At 40.2% G+C, this 15,419-nt stretch overlaps 1 protein-coding gene across 1 annotated transcript; it reads left to right on the forward strand.

Annotated features, from left to right (window-relative positions):
- Positions 1-5,008: 5,008 nt before the first annotated feature.
- On the forward strand, positions 5,009-14,285 carry boka (BCL2 family apoptosis regulator BOK a). The gene is made up of 4 exons (XM_085773563.1): positions 5,009-5,369; positions 6,831-6,959; positions 9,910-10,073; positions 12,997-14,285. The coding sequence occupies exons 1-4, from the start codon at positions 5,156-5,158 to the stop codon at positions 13,120-13,122; spliced, it is 633 nt and encodes a 210-aa protein (XP_085629689.1). The 5' UTR covers positions 5,009-5,155; the 3' UTR covers positions 13,123-14,285.
- Positions 14,286-15,419: the final 1,134 nt, after the last annotated feature.

A 15,419-nucleotide genomic window follows, 5' to 3' on the forward strand; every position in this document is an offset into this window, starting at 1 on the left:
TAGCTTCGTTACGTAGTGTGTGTTGCAGATTTATCAGAAATCATCTGGTCTACCAGCGTTTACATTTGAGGTGTCTACAGGTCATTAAACCCATTACTATAGACAGCTTGTTTTGAATGGGCACTGCCAGCTGACCAGTTTCATTTAAATCTGTAACAGGCAGCGTTGGAGCCCACAGTCCTGCCACAGCTCCATTATACATAACACCACAGCCACAGCTTTGATGTGCAGGAAATGGCAACAAGTTGTTTTTTCAATCAGAGCATCAAATTGTGTACTTAAAGGGATAGTTCAACATTTTGGCAAATTGGCCCATTGCCATAATCCCTATAGTTTTAGTAGGTTCATTACCTTTAATTGTCGGTGCAAGCTATTTTTAGAATGGCGGAACAGAGCTGCAAGCTCCCGCAGGCCAATGGGATTTCTTGGTTTCCCTCATCAAAATGCTTTCATGGACAAGTTGTGACCTGTACATTCACCACGCTATGAGATAATAACAAAACGTTACGAGAAGGAGTTGTTTTCGGGGCAAATGCAGAGACTGCTTGCCGAAAAACTGCCCCCGCCGGGAATGTGCATCAGCGATTTTTCAATGAATTTACCTCGAAAACAACTCATAGCAACTATAGGGATTATGGCAATGGGCCAATATGCCAAAATGTTGATCTATCCCTTTAACATCAACTAAAACCCTAACCCAAAAATGGTTTCCAAGGAGCATTACTTATTTCTATCAAATATTTTGCATCTTTATAAATATTTGCACATTAATTCACACAAAAATGTTTTTTTTAATTGTATGTTTATTTGGAACAGACGGAATACATCTGCATGACGTCATTAGTGAAGATAAAAACAAATGATATGATGTAAATGTTCCATAGCTGTCCTCGTCTTCCTTCATTAAAGACTAATAACGATGCCACAGTGATGATGGCTGCCAAAGAACACAACAACTTGAGCCCCTCATATAAACCGCAGAGGTCAGAAATTATTTATCACAGGAGAAAGTCCAGTCACAGATAACAAGGACGAACAAGGAAGAACCTGCTTATACTTTGTCCACCTCTGCCTGCCGATCACCTTATCTACCGGATATTGTTACGTGTACCTTCTTTTAAATGTAATAGCATAATGTGATCGAAGCATATCTGAGAGGCAATCCAGTTGTCATGTCAGTGCTGGTAAAACCCTGTTGTAAACAAGGGCACATGTGACACACAGATGCAGTTTGATAAAAGCCAGCTGCTGCGACTGACATGGTTTAACACAAATCTATCGGGAATAACACAACAGAAACAAAATGGCGTCTCAGGAGAGTAACACTGCACTCAGTGATTTTGAAGAAATGCGTGAAACCAACAGGCTGCTCCTCTGTAGGAACAGAGCCCTCTGCTTCATTCACAAACATCTAATCCAAAGAAAGGAGGCTCTGCAGAAAAGGATGAGTGTTGCGACAGCAGTGGACACATCAGATGTGCCCTTGAATAAAGGGACACGGGGACAGATATCCATGAGCAGATCCCCAACTGTGCAGGAGTCCCACTGTCAGGACAAACAATCATCTCCACACAATAAAGGACAAATCGCTGGAGAGACAGATTTTTTTCAGACTAAAATGGACTGACAAAACCCATCAGCAGTGCATCCAAATCCATTGACAGTTACGTGCTGTATTGCAACTAGTTCTGGCTGGAGAGGGTCGATGATGGATGCAACTGAGTTGAAAAAGAATGAAAGAAGAACAGAAGGAAACACAAACTTTGAGCACACGGCAGGATTGTGAGAATGAGGAGAGAAGACATGAAATCAGAAGCAACGGGTGCAGTTCAACAAGGAAGCACTACAGGAGAGACTGGATGCCATCTCCAAGGAGGTGAAGATGGATGGTGATGGAGCAAGGAAATGGAGACCTTTCACCTGCAGATCAAGGTCATCAATATACAAATCTACCTTTTCATCTATCTGTCTCTGCCAACAAATTAAAAACATTAAACTCTTACAATAAACATAAATATTTCTACAGCTATCAATTCAATTCAATACTTGATTTTGGACACAGCGGCGGTCCATAGAACAATAAAAAAACACATATACACAAAACAGACATATTCCAAATATCACATATTTACATACAAGCTAAAATGCGAATGCCTCCAGAGCCTTGAAGTGAACCTAACCGTACTCAGGGCAGGATTTGCCAGCACAGAAATGATACTGTTTGTTGATTTAGATATTCTACACATACATCATCATTTTGTGAGAACACAGATACTGTATACAGTTTGAATCTATCATTATGACAATGCTACACACCTGGATAATGTTAAGATAAGTTGAACTGGCTGTGATGAAGCTGTTTGCTTTGCTGCTCTCTGCTTGGATAGAGAAGAGTTTTGCTGAAACTATATTGAGAAAACTTGACCAAACCAATAGTGTACCAACACCTAAGCTGATCTGAGGGAAAGTGGGTTTTGTTTTGTTCTCTTTCAGTGATTAAGCTGTCAGTTAGGCTACATGTTACTTAAACAGGGATTTGCAATTCAGTTGAGCTCAGATAAACAAAGCCAGGGCATTCCTCAGGCATGTTCAAACAGCATGGAGGTTGGGTGGGGTGGCTTCCCCTGTAATGCCAGTGTGGTTTTTTCTGCCAGAGAAATCAACTCAAACTGTTTTCTGTTAGGGAGTGGAGAGGGTGTGTCCGACACTGCTGTCTGCTGTCATGATGTTTTATTTCAAATGACCTGACTACATGTGTACATCATCACCTTTATCTAATTGCTTTTGACAATGAATAGTTTGCAGTTAATCAACATCCACAACATGATATGATAGTTGCTTTCAGAGCTGACAGGACGCAGTGGTTTCAAATCAATAAACACTGCTTGGTTAGTAGCTATATCATACATAAACTGTATCACACTGCATGGCCTAACTGACCTTTCAAAGCTGATATATGATGTAATACGTGGGCGGACTTTGATTGACTCTGAGTGAGTCTGTCCAATTACGTATCCTGAGTCATGAGTCCTCATCATGACACCTCTATCCACCCTAGTTAATGTGTGTTTAAATTAAGAGTAAATGTGTTTCAGTTAACCATGATTAAACCACAGTTAATGTATGTAAATCTGATCCCACCATCTAACCTTAGCAGAAAGACTGTAAACCGCAGAAATCAATTAGCCTTGGTCCAAAAAATCAGTGAATGTACCACCAGCATCAAATATTCCCAAATTAAAGTCTCACCTGTTTAAACTGAGCTATCTTTTCCCCTGTGTCCAGTCTGGACTTTATCAAGCTAACGGGCTGCTAAAGCGAGCCTTGTATTGACAAAACAGACATCAGAGTGGTATTTCCCCTGATACCCAACTAATCATTGAACGAGGATATTGTATGTAGACTGTTTACCCATATTCAAAGTTACACTTTAATTGGTGGACACCTATGGAAATATATTGTATATCACATCTTTCAACCTATATCAAGTAAAATTGTTGCCATATAAGGGGGCATATTATTATCACATATGAATGTCAATTGGATAGCCTATATGAAGACATCATTTTATAATGTATATTATATGCTCATCATAGAATTTCTATATACTATATAACAAATTTTATATGGCATTATATGTTGCAAACATACATGTTAACACTTATATATGCAAGTTTATTAAAACAACTAAATCATATATGCCTATGTGTTTTTCTAATTAATTTTAAATATACATGTCTGTCTTTTATATTAACATATACAATAGCCACCTATGTTAATGAGCTGATATTTTTTACTTTATATTTCCATGTATTTCATAAAGAAGGGTGTATGTAGCTATATATATCACATGTGCCTGTGGGGAATGCTGGAATGACTGATGACGAATGACTGACTTGTATGTATAGTGTTTATTTCTGTGGGCCTAAGCTTTGCAAAGATAAATGACTGTCTAATGTCTGTCACTCTGTCTAAGACAATAACCCTGATGATGTCAGCGGGGTTATCGTCTTCATCAGCTCTGAGACTACAAGCCATAACACAGCAGTGAGTCTGCGCTGGAAACTGGAGGTGTGGAGTTTTGTGTTGTTGTTTTGTTTATGTCATGTTGGAGCTTGACCCACATAAGGTCTATAGGTCAGTATATCTGCTGCCTTGACTTTGACCTTCCTTTTTCTTTTAAATCTGCCTCCCCCATCTTTAATAGTTCAATTAAAAAAGATATCAGGTCTTTATACATTGTTAATATCATCCATTGAGTGTTTAGACTTATTGTGGAGCAGCATTTCACTATATGGTGTCTACATCACAGTCTGCACTTTAACATACCCACACCACTCATACAGTCAGGATTTAGACAAAAACTATTAGGCCTACTTTATTTTGACAGCATCCTGTGTGTTTCCTGTTGGATAGAAGATAACTGAATGAGCTAGTTAGGATCGCTGGTGTTATTATCAATACACACATTTATTTAAGTCAGTTACTAGTGTGTGTTATTCCAGTGAGTAGAGATGGGGCTGGAGGGGCGGGGCTTGGTTCGGTCTGCTTATCTCCGCCTTTGGACTCCACAATAAGTGCCCTTAGAAGGAAAGCCTGTCAGACTGTAAACTTGGGAGAAGTTTTTGCGCCTGGAGTGGCAGTAAATCCTCAGAGCGCAGACTAGAGGACAGCGATCAGACCCACTGGCCGGTGTCCGGCTAAGATGGAGCCCGTGTGAGGATGATCATGGTGTAACTATATTCCTCCTCAGGTAAGAGTCATGTCATTGTGTTTACCTTCTTTTTAAAGTGGTCCAGGCGCAAACTTTTATTGAGCACACATGGGTTTTGTGGTGTAGTGTGAAACTTTTCCTCGCCTTGCTGCTGCCCTGTCTCTCCAGCCTCTGGTTTATATAACCTGCAGCTTCAGACAGTGGACTTGGACTTGCGTTTGCGTCGCACATCTTTATCCAGAGGCTATCAAAAGATGTCCACAAACTAATCCGCGTGTGTGTTATGCAGGATTATCTCCAGAGGTCTCTCTCTCTCGCTCTCTTAACTGCTACGAGAGGAAATCGAAAGAAGAAGGACGTGTGCCGGGGAGAAGTGTCCGCTGTGTGTGGCGCTGGAGGCGGGGAGGTGAGCAGCGCACTCCCGTGGCGGATGACAGGGGCATGGAGATGTTGCGCCGCTCCTCTGTGTTTGCGGCTGAGGTGTTCGACCGCTCGCCCACCGACAAGGAGTTGGTATCCCAGGCCAAAGCGCTGTGCAGGGACTACATCCATTCCAGGCTGAACCGTGCCGGCATAGGCTGGTCTAATCCTGAGCACGGGCTGGCTGCATCAGGTGGGACACTGGGAGAGATCTCGACGGTTCTGCTGTGGCTGGGTGAGTCAGTCAGATAGTTCTCCTATAACTTCATAGATAATTATTTCTAATGTATTTAAAGGCAAATGAGTTTCTTTAACTACTTTCTCAAACAGTTATATCAAGTTTATATTTCTACTCTTACTAAAACTATTCATTATTAATTATCTACTCTTACTAAAACTTTTAATAATACTGATAATATTATTGGTTTTACTTAATTAGTTATGTCAAGACATAAAATGCCTTAAAGATTTTATGTATTGAAGTTTTACATGCTAAAAAACAGACCAGTAAGCTTTATCTGTTTTTAGGTCAGAGCATTTTAACAATAAATCGAATGTGGAATTGTACTGAGCTGTTTTTAATGAATAGACAGGCTAAATTATCTTATGTGCAACGGTTTGCAGTCATGACATCACAAACCCTGACAATGATCCTGTTAGTCTTCAAATTTTGTCATTCAGACATGTGTGGGCATAGTTTTCTGTGCAGTCTTGATAAGATTCCAGGGAATCCCCCGGAAAAAGAGACAGGGACATGGTTTCATTTTAGTGTTAGGCTACCTTCCTGTTTGGGTGTCTGCCCACTATGAAAACTGATAGACAGCAAATGGCTCTCCCAGTGTGAGGTTTCACTTTACATTGGCCTACCACACCTCTGGTTCGGCTGGTTATGAAGTTCACTGGAAACTCTGATCCAACTGAAAGGGTACTGTGGAAAGATGAAACATTCAGGGACATGCCTGGAGGAGAGCAACTCCGATATTATCTTAGAAAATTAAATTAGAGGGTTGGTTAACATCTGTTATAAATAGTGAATCAGTATCTGTAGGACTTTATTCATTATAAGGTCTAATTAATTAGGGGAAAAATCTACAGCTTTTAGATTCAAAAGACTCAACATCTTTGGAAATTACAGCTATTCACATTCTTGTTGGCCGTTAGACAAAAAGATAGATACCTGCCACTTTCCTATCTGTACAGTAAATCAGTAGACGAAGCCACTTTGATTATTGTGGGGAAACAGTCTAAGAAACTGCTCAATAGGAGCAATATATAACAATATAGTTGAACCATTTGTTGGAAGATAACCAGCAGAGACTTCAGCCAGTTATTTGTATCTCTGAACAGTCAAGCAACAGGCCACATCTACAACTAATTTGTAATCTAACTTGCCAAAATCAAAACACACGCTTTTAGATTAAAGATTAGACTTAATTTGTTTGCTAAAATTTACTGTAGCCACAAGCGACAATTATGTGTTATTCTTCCACTGTTAGGTAAGCGTTGAGCTAACCTGCTGACTGTGAAAATACCACAAGTGAAGTAGTAGAGTCACACTGTAAAGTCTGTTCTACAAGTTTGCTAACTTTTCAGCTTTTCATTTGTAACAAAAATATTGTCATGCCTGTGATATAATAATGGACCTCTGTGCATCGTAAGAAACACTGATAAACATACTTTATTTTGTTGTCACCAGGTAATGAGTTGGAATACCTTCGACCCAACGTTTACCGTAATGTAGCGCGGCAGCTAAACATCACGGTGGCTTCAGAGAGCGTGGTGTCTGATGCCTTCCTGGCTGTGGCTGCAGACATTTTCTCCACAGGTAGGTCCTGGTCAAAATGCAATCGTACTGTAAATCAAACCGTGCGTGCATAGGCCTGCATCATGGGAACTAACTTTAGTGCTTTGTTATCAGGTTTAGCTCAGACAAACCTAGACTTGAAAATAAAGGAAGATGATTGACCTTTTAGAGAAGTTCATCATTTAGTTGTCATTGGAAAGGAGGAACTCCAGAGCTTGAGGCCTTTACAATAAAGATATTAAATGTTACTTCTCTTATTAATGCTTTTTCGTTGAACTAACATTTCCTCCTTAAAATAAACTAATTTCAGTCTGCTTTTTCCATGTAAACACTTGTAAAGTAAGCCGACCACAGGATTCTCCGGTTAGTGAGAGACATTTTGTTGCTGTCATTATCCCCTCCAGGAAAGGAAACCTAGAAGAAAATTCAGCCCATATTAGGTTAACATGTAGCTAGAGTGAGTGATTGTTACAGACAGTTTGAACCCCACCCTAGGAGTTCTCTCATGTATCTCCACTGGCTTATTCCTCTGGGAATGTAACAAAGCAATCCACTGCATGGTATTTAAGAGTCAGCTGTAAACTGAAGAAAATCAGATTAGTCTCATCCTGAGCAGAATTAGAAAAAATGTTGCCTACTTCAAATGTATTGCAATTAAAGAACATCAACCTTCACACAAACATACTTTTGTGGTTATGATGATCTCTGCAGTGTTTATTTAGGGATTTACTGTACAGGGAATAACAAACTGCAGAGAGACTTTAATTTCAGTTTACTGGTTTAAAATGCAGACCATGTCGATTTGCACATACAGTAAAGCTGATAGTCGAGACTTGTCACTGTGTGAAGAGGAAGTCATGGGAAGCAGTTGATTATGGCCACAAACGTGTCTAATGTGCGCAAATGTAATGCTGCTTTCCACAATGCATTGATAAACTCCAGCTGCAATGTTTCTGACAGGCTGTGTGTTGAACTGTGCAGCAGTGCAAGAACAGATGATTCTTTCTGAGCTTCAGTTGTTGACAAATTTGAATGGATCAATTTACTGTTGGAAATGTGAAAGTTGTTATTCGGTTAGCAGTTTTCAGTTCCCCTGTGCTCGACATTGCACTTCAGCATTGAGTTAGCCACAGGCTGGTGACCATGGTGGTGGTGTTGACCAAAAACAGACCTCAATCAATCAGTTTATGCAGGTTTTAAATGAATGAATGAAAAAACAACACTGATCTTGAGATTATTCCTATTAGTCAAGTCATGGACACTGTTGTGGTCCATCTGACGGGACGTCCTATTGATACAGTTATATCCTAACCAACAAGAAAAGCGTGTGTTTCCCATCATAGAGCAGAAGCACCCCAATAGTCAAATTGAAGCACAAAATAGACATTGTCGGTCTGTGTACAGAACCAGTTGAGCTCGTGCCTGAGGTGTTGAAGGCTGCACTGTGAGAGCAGAGCACTGCATTGAGAGAGCATGAAGAGCACTGCTCAGCCTGCAACAACGGGCTCGACAGCAGCTTTGAAAGCAGCTTTGTAGTATATGAGAAAATACTTGACGAAGCTGCTGGTGATGTCATTTGGGTTATCTTAGATAGTATATTATTTCAAGGGAAAATTTACAAACTGAGAGTGTGGAGTTTGGCAGGAAGTTTCCAACAAAAGACATGGCTGAGTTGCATTTAGAGAAGTACATTTTTAGAGCCTGACCCATGCTGGAAACTAAAATAATTCAGAATATCCCAGTCTCTGCTGCATCACTTTCTACCATTCTTTCTTTTTTTAGTTTTTCTCTCACATGGCTCCCAAAGGAGCCAAGTTTAATTTAGTCAGCTCCCATGTGGGATCTCCATGAAATCAGACATTTCTAAAGAAAATAAAAACAAAGCTGTTTTTGTCACTAAGATTATTTTTCATGTCAACATCCGCACAATGAATTTCCTCATGACTTTCAGCGCGACGACAACTGGGAAATTAATTTGTTCAAACTGATTTACATAATGTGGGCATTTAACACCTTGTGTAACACAGTGTAGCCTACATCTTATGTAATCACTGACCAAAGGCTTTATTTAAGTGGTTTTTACCTGCTGTAGGATATCTAATAAGACAGTAGTTGGGTCACAATTCTTACATTAAAGCTGCTACAGTCAAACAAGCAGGCGTTAATTTAGAATTCCTTCATACTTGACAATTAGGTGGAACAATTGGTTTGAACTTTTCAATCACTGTCAGACTTTTCTATAAATACTGTTATATTTTGTGGTAATGCTTTTGTTCCATCTTTTATCCTTCGACACACTTTATACCAGAACATGGGTTTAAAAGTTCAGTCTCCTCTTAAGTCACCAGCTGTAGGACAGCAGTTTGTAAAGTGCATACTGCAAACCCAAGATTTCACCGTTAAAGAGAAACATGAGCGTCGTTTATGAGATTCTCAGAGTGAATCAGGCGACAGAGATGATGGATGGAGCTGAGCCTCAGTTTGTATGTTGAACCTACAGTATATAAACCCTACAGAAATAGTCCATAGCTTTGACTGTAAATAGCGTGGGATGCAGACAGCCTGACCCGACATCAATTCGGTACAGTTTATTATTTATATAGGGTCAAATTCTAACCTGCATTATCTCAAGGCACTCTGAACAAAGTAGGAAGAATGCTCTGCTCACTAATCTGGAGAGGCGTATGGCTGACTGCTGCGCCCAGCCTTGTGTTTGGGTTTTCGTCTTTGTGGGACAGACAGGCATGCAGGCCTCATGCCTGGCTGCTGCTGAGGTTTTATAATGTGTTCATCCATCTTTGAAGAGAGCTGCTGAGACAGACATTCGCTGCCCTAAAAAAAAAACTACTTCAGCTACTCAGAGAAAACCTAAACATTTTTACAGATTGTGTTTGCAGGACATAAACAACTGTGGATAAAGCTTTGTGTAAAGATGCCTGTGTGTTTGTTCTAACAGCCGTGTCTTTGTCAGGTGTAACATGGGGCAAGGTGGTGTCTCTATACGCCGTGGCGGGGGCCTTGGCAGTGGACTGTGTACGCCACGGTCATCCAGCCATGGTCCATACCATCGTCGACTGCATGGGAGAGTTTGTCCGTAAGAGTCTGACCTCCTGGTTAAAAAGGAGAGGGGGCTGGGTAAGGAAAACTGTTACTCCTCTGATGTTTGTGTGGTGGCTCGAGTGTTATGTGAGTGTTGTTAAGGCCTCTAGTTGGAGTATAGGAAACGTGGCACTGATGGATCACAGAGCTGTGGCTCCTGTTTGTGCTGGCCCCTCTTCAATCTGTACTTAATCCCAGCATGGATGAGTATCATATAAATATTATACAGGCTTGAAATCATAAAGTAACATACGTGAACCAATGCAGAGCACTTTTTTATTCATCTGAATACTCCTGGCAGAGCCTGAGGGCGACAGCTTCACTACTTTTTGTCTGATTTACTCATTTATAAGGTTTAAAGCAGATATCAGTGGAATGTTTTTGTTAATATAAGTCCTAAATAGTCCTATTTTCCGTCAGCAATCACTTACATGAAGTATTTCAGCCTAAACACGAGTCTCTCCGTCACTCTGCTCTGCTGTAACCCGAGGAGAAAATTTTCCTTGTGGGATACAAGTGTTATCCAATGAGGAGAGAGAACGGCATGAAGGGCTGTGTGTGCAGCCAAGGGATGCGCGTGAATGTGGTGACGTAGCACGAGGACCAATTGATGCCTGACAAGGGCGGGGGCTGCTAACTCATGGTGCGTTCAAGGAAACTCGTACTTTGTGTTTTTCCTTCCTGTGAAGTCATACCAGTTCGATCTGGTACGAGTTCACGGGTCGGAAGTTACGAGTGGCCGTTATAGGGAACTTTCACAGACAACAGGACGGTAAAAACACGAGCTACGGGTTACCTGGAACGCTACCAAGTCGTAGTTGTGACTTGAAGCTGTAACTTACGGTTTCAAAAGCCTGCCTTGAACACAGCATTAGCCGAAACGGCCGTGCCGCTGTTATCTGCTTTAAGGTAGTGAACTGAAACTGTTAAATCTCTGGTGTTTGTGCTGGAAAACTTTTTTCCTTGAGTAATTGATTAACAAAATAGCTGCCAGTTAATTTTATATCAATGAACTAATTGTCTAGTAATTTCATTAGCTGTTCATAAGACAGTCCCCTGACTGTACGGGTCTCTATCTCAGACTCTTATGAGAGAACAGAGAGACACAGTCCCTGTGATATTATGCTGATAATCAATTAATATTATGGAAAATTAATTATACAAACTCACAGCAGTAACGTGACACTGCACTGAATCAGGTTTAGATGTACACTACAACGATGATTTCAGGAAACACTAGATTATTGTATGTCAGTAGTGATGGTTGAAATGAACAGAAAACAACAAGTACTCACAAAATAATATAAACACCCATATAGAGCACCTCCCATGACAACTCAAAGTTAAGATTTGAAAAAGTCTGCAGCAGTCAGACACATTAATTTGACATCCAAGAGAATGTGAAAGAAAATAAGAATTAATAAGAACAAGATTAAAAGTAATGTAATAATCGGAAAGGAGACAAAAAACAGTAAAAATAGAATAAATCAGTGAAATAATCATACAAAAGCAATAAATTCTCACAGGTAGTGTTGGAAATGCTGCATTTAAAATTTAGATATAGTATTTATCGTGTTATTAATTAAATTTTTCAGTGTTATATGGTTTGTCAAGTAAGAGGGACAAGCGAAAATAAGCTTTAGCTTCAGCCCACACCCTTCTGGTCGAAAACCGAGTATTTAATTTAGCTCTCGTTACTTTATTGCTTGTAAATGGACCATTCATTAAAATGTCATTGATAGTTTCACAGTTTTAATTGCATCACCAGGGCACTACAACCTATTACATTTGATTACTTTTAAATAAATACTCAATTAGTCTCTTGGTGCTCTGTAGACATTTTACAAGTTAATGAAAACATGATGTTGAGTTAAGTCAGTGATGCCTAAGATGTTCCTGCTGGGCCAAAAGATACAAAGCAATAGAATGAATATCATATTCTACATATCAGAATTTTTCTTAACTAAAATATTACAGTAACTAAGTGTTTTTATGTTTAAATACTTGTTGATGCAGCTTTTGTTTTTTCATGCAGTCTGTCTAAATAATATTAATTTCTTTCTGGCTTGGTGAAATTCATGATATCAGCTATAATCAATGACAAATCTCTTTTTAAGGTTCAATATCTCAACACAGAATTGGAATTTGTTAAATGTAATCAGATGAGGAAAAGCACATCAACAGCTAATGGCTTGAATCCAGCAAGTAACTTGGGAGGTTTGAAAAAAAAGGAAAGCTTCCCGTAATGTGAATCAGATAAAGATAGGTGGTGCCTTCTGCAGATCCCTGTTTATGGGAAAAGCCTGTTTGATATAAATCCCTGCAGAAACAACAAAGCGAAACCCAGCCTACAAGAAGTAACAAGGCCTGGCAGCGTGCCTCCGTCTGTGCTCCGCTCTGCTCTGCTGGAGTGAGCACAACAGCTTAGCAAATGAACACTCGTGTACCCACAAACATGGCACCCGAGTCAGCTCTGTTTGGAAATAAGTGGAGTGTGACAAAATGAAGAGCAGTGCATTGTATAACTGACCTCGTAAGCACAAATGAGCTGTTTCTACCCCACAGCTGCAGCCTGAAACTCAAGCAGTAATGTGTATACACTGGGAGGTGATGTCAGCATGGAAGAAACCTTTTGAACACTTTGTAATGTGAAGGATCACAAAGATCTGCAGAGTGTTCAGTGTCAGGACGCTAAACTGTGTTTCCTTTTTCTCTCAACGCTGCAGTACATAATACACGTGGACCGTTGGAATAAGCAGCTGAGATCATAGTGTGAGCCTTGGCTTTGAGATAGCATATTTGTGGGAAGGTTGCACATAGTGTTACTGCAGATTCTTGACTGATCAGCAACATATGCTAGATTGATACCACAGTGAAACACACACTGTGGAACATTTGCTGCTTTGCATCAAAAATCAGAGTTCATTTTGTCATCTCTTTGTCCTGTCTGCTGTTACAGGTGGATGTAACAAAATGCGTGGTGAATACTGATCCCAGCTTCCGCTCTCACTGGCTGGTGACTGCTGCCTGTGCCTTTGGACACTATGTGAAGGCCATTGTGTTATACCTCCTCCGAGAGAAGTGAAAGACAATGCCGCACGCTGGATTTCGGAGCAAGACCGACCAGCGCTGCACACCAGCAACACCACTCCACTGAAGCATCCACTGTTTGGATTATGTTTACACTCATTTGCACTGAGCCCTCACTGATGAACACCTCCTAAAGTCGTAGACAATGGATTTTTTCCTGCTTCCTCCGCCTCCCCATGGCTATTTATTATGAAAGGCTATACAAAATATTGGCACACATTTGATGTGAATGTATTAAATCACCTTTTGTTGGGTTTTCCCGTTTCCACAAACAGCAGTGTTGAGCATTGAGATGCATGTTTGGCTGCCTCTAGTGGTTGAAAATTGTAACTACTGTGAGGACATGGCCTGAAATCTGGATGGCATACACAGGTCAACAGACTAATGGAAAATACAGCATTGTTCTTCTAACTAAGAGACTGTATGAAAATGATCAGGGACATGATGCTCTTATTTCTCTCTTTGCTGAAGGGAGGGCAGAATGTCTCGATCCAGATTTATATGTTGCTTCAGTTTTATCAACAACAATCCTGTTTCTATTTCAGGGTTTCATTTTTCTCATCACCATAGCTAGTATCTAGCAGGACCAACAAACAGTTTTGATAACACATTTAGATATGGGTTCAATTTGTTTGCTTATTAATGCTTAAATAAGAGAAGAAGATTTTTTTTTTATTAACTAAAGTATTGCCTTGCTTTTAAAAAGATTTAGGCCCCCACCCCAGTCTCTAATGAGCCTTGACCTATACCATAAATGTATTTCCTCGCTACGTTCAATGCAACTCTTAGTCTCTGTATTCCTTTTTCATTGTGAGGCAGTGTGTTTATATTGCTGTACTGTGATTGCAAAAATGCTAGGTTTCTTTGAGTTAGAGCACTTTGATAACAATTCAGTTTATGAGTAGAGTTTATTCCATGAATAATTTCACTTTTATATGGCACGTAGGAATAGGTGACAAAGCAAATGTTTGTGTCATATGCAACTGTAAATATTAATGTTAATAAATGGTTCTTACAGCTATCATTTGAGTCTGCAATTTCAAATATACAGCTATGTACTGTTTACAAATGAATTTCCCTTTGGGGATCAATAAAGTTATTTGTATTGTATATACAGATGAGATGACAAATCAAAGGAAAAACCAACATGAAGTATCTCTTGACGAGATACTTGATGAAGGCTGTGCCATGCTGCATGTATCACATCATTTTCATTCTCATCAAATGATTAGGCTACATGAATCATGTTGCTCTACAGATGGAGGCATTGTCATTCTGAACATAATGACTCCGAACAAGATAGAAATGTTTCTCAGTATAGGTTGATCATGTAGAGCAACTTTGTATTGATTTGCAGGTGGACCATAGCAGCAAAATAACTACCACAGAGCTGCTGGAGACCACCAAACATGGAGAATATGGTGAGGACTGACCATATCACTCCTCACTCCATCTCTTTTTTGTGTTGTTGTATTTTTGCACCATTCATCCTCGTGGTGAGGGATTGATGCACTGCTGCCCTGGCCTACTTCAATATCAATATCCATCTCTGTAACTGGTGTGGCTGCACAGTCTGGTCATGTCCTGCACTGACATTGTCAGTCACCTGAGGAAAAGCTGCTCCTCTGTTTTTCTTTAGCCTACATATTGCACCAATGCATTAGCATGAAAGTCACTGAATGTGCACTGTCAAACACAATTTCCTTCATTTCTGCCCTAACAATGAACCCTCCCTAGTTAAAAGTCACTTAGATAAGAATCACTGGGGCCTGTTCAGCATATCCAAACCCACCACAGAGAATCACTGGATGATAACAGCTGGATTGTACAGTCCAGTGCAGCTGTGTGGAGGCCTCTGTGTTCTTTATGTGCAGACATGTCTCCAATCACAGTGAGACACGTCGTCCACCTCATCTTCCATTGAAGTACTTGAGACTGAATGTGAGAAATTAACTCTCTTGTGCAGCATATGTGAAACACTGACCCCCAGTGAAGCTTGGGTGTTACACAATGCATCTGCATTTGAACCAAAGCCACTAACAAGGTTCCCCTTTTAACTTTCTTCTTTTAATTTCATTTTTTTTGTTCGATTAAAAAACGCGAATTTGCAAAGTTTACTTCTGAAGTCTGCTTCAGCAGCATCCCAACCCGTCTGTATGGGGGGAAATAATAAAAGTTTCTGCTTCATGGTCAAATTTGCATGGTTATCAAACCTCTGCACATCTGCACCATCTGAATTGCACCCGTAAACAGTTGTCATCGGGAATGGATACGTCAGCCACCACTGATTGG

Source organism: Trachurus japonicus, chromosome 4, assembly GCF_045865225.1.
Source record: "Trachurus japonicus isolate A0001 chromosome 4, Traja_1.0".
In the NCBI taxonomy this organism is placed as follows: Eukaryota; Metazoa; Chordata; class Actinopteri; order Carangiformes; family Carangidae; genus Trachurus; species Trachurus japonicus.

Coding starts and splice junctions, on each gene's coding strand:
- boka (XM_085773563.1), top strand. CDS start 5,156: ATGGAGATGTTGCGCCGCTCCTCTGTGTTTGCGGCTGAGGTGTTCGAC. Junction 6,960..9,909: donor TGCAGACATTTTCTCCACAG/GTAGGTCCTGGT, acceptor TGTCTTTGTCAG/GTGTAACATGGGGCAAGGTG. Junction 10,074..12,996: donor TAAAAAGGAGAGGGGGCTGG/GTAAGGAAAACT, acceptor CTGCTGTTACAG/GTGGATGTAACAAAATGCGT.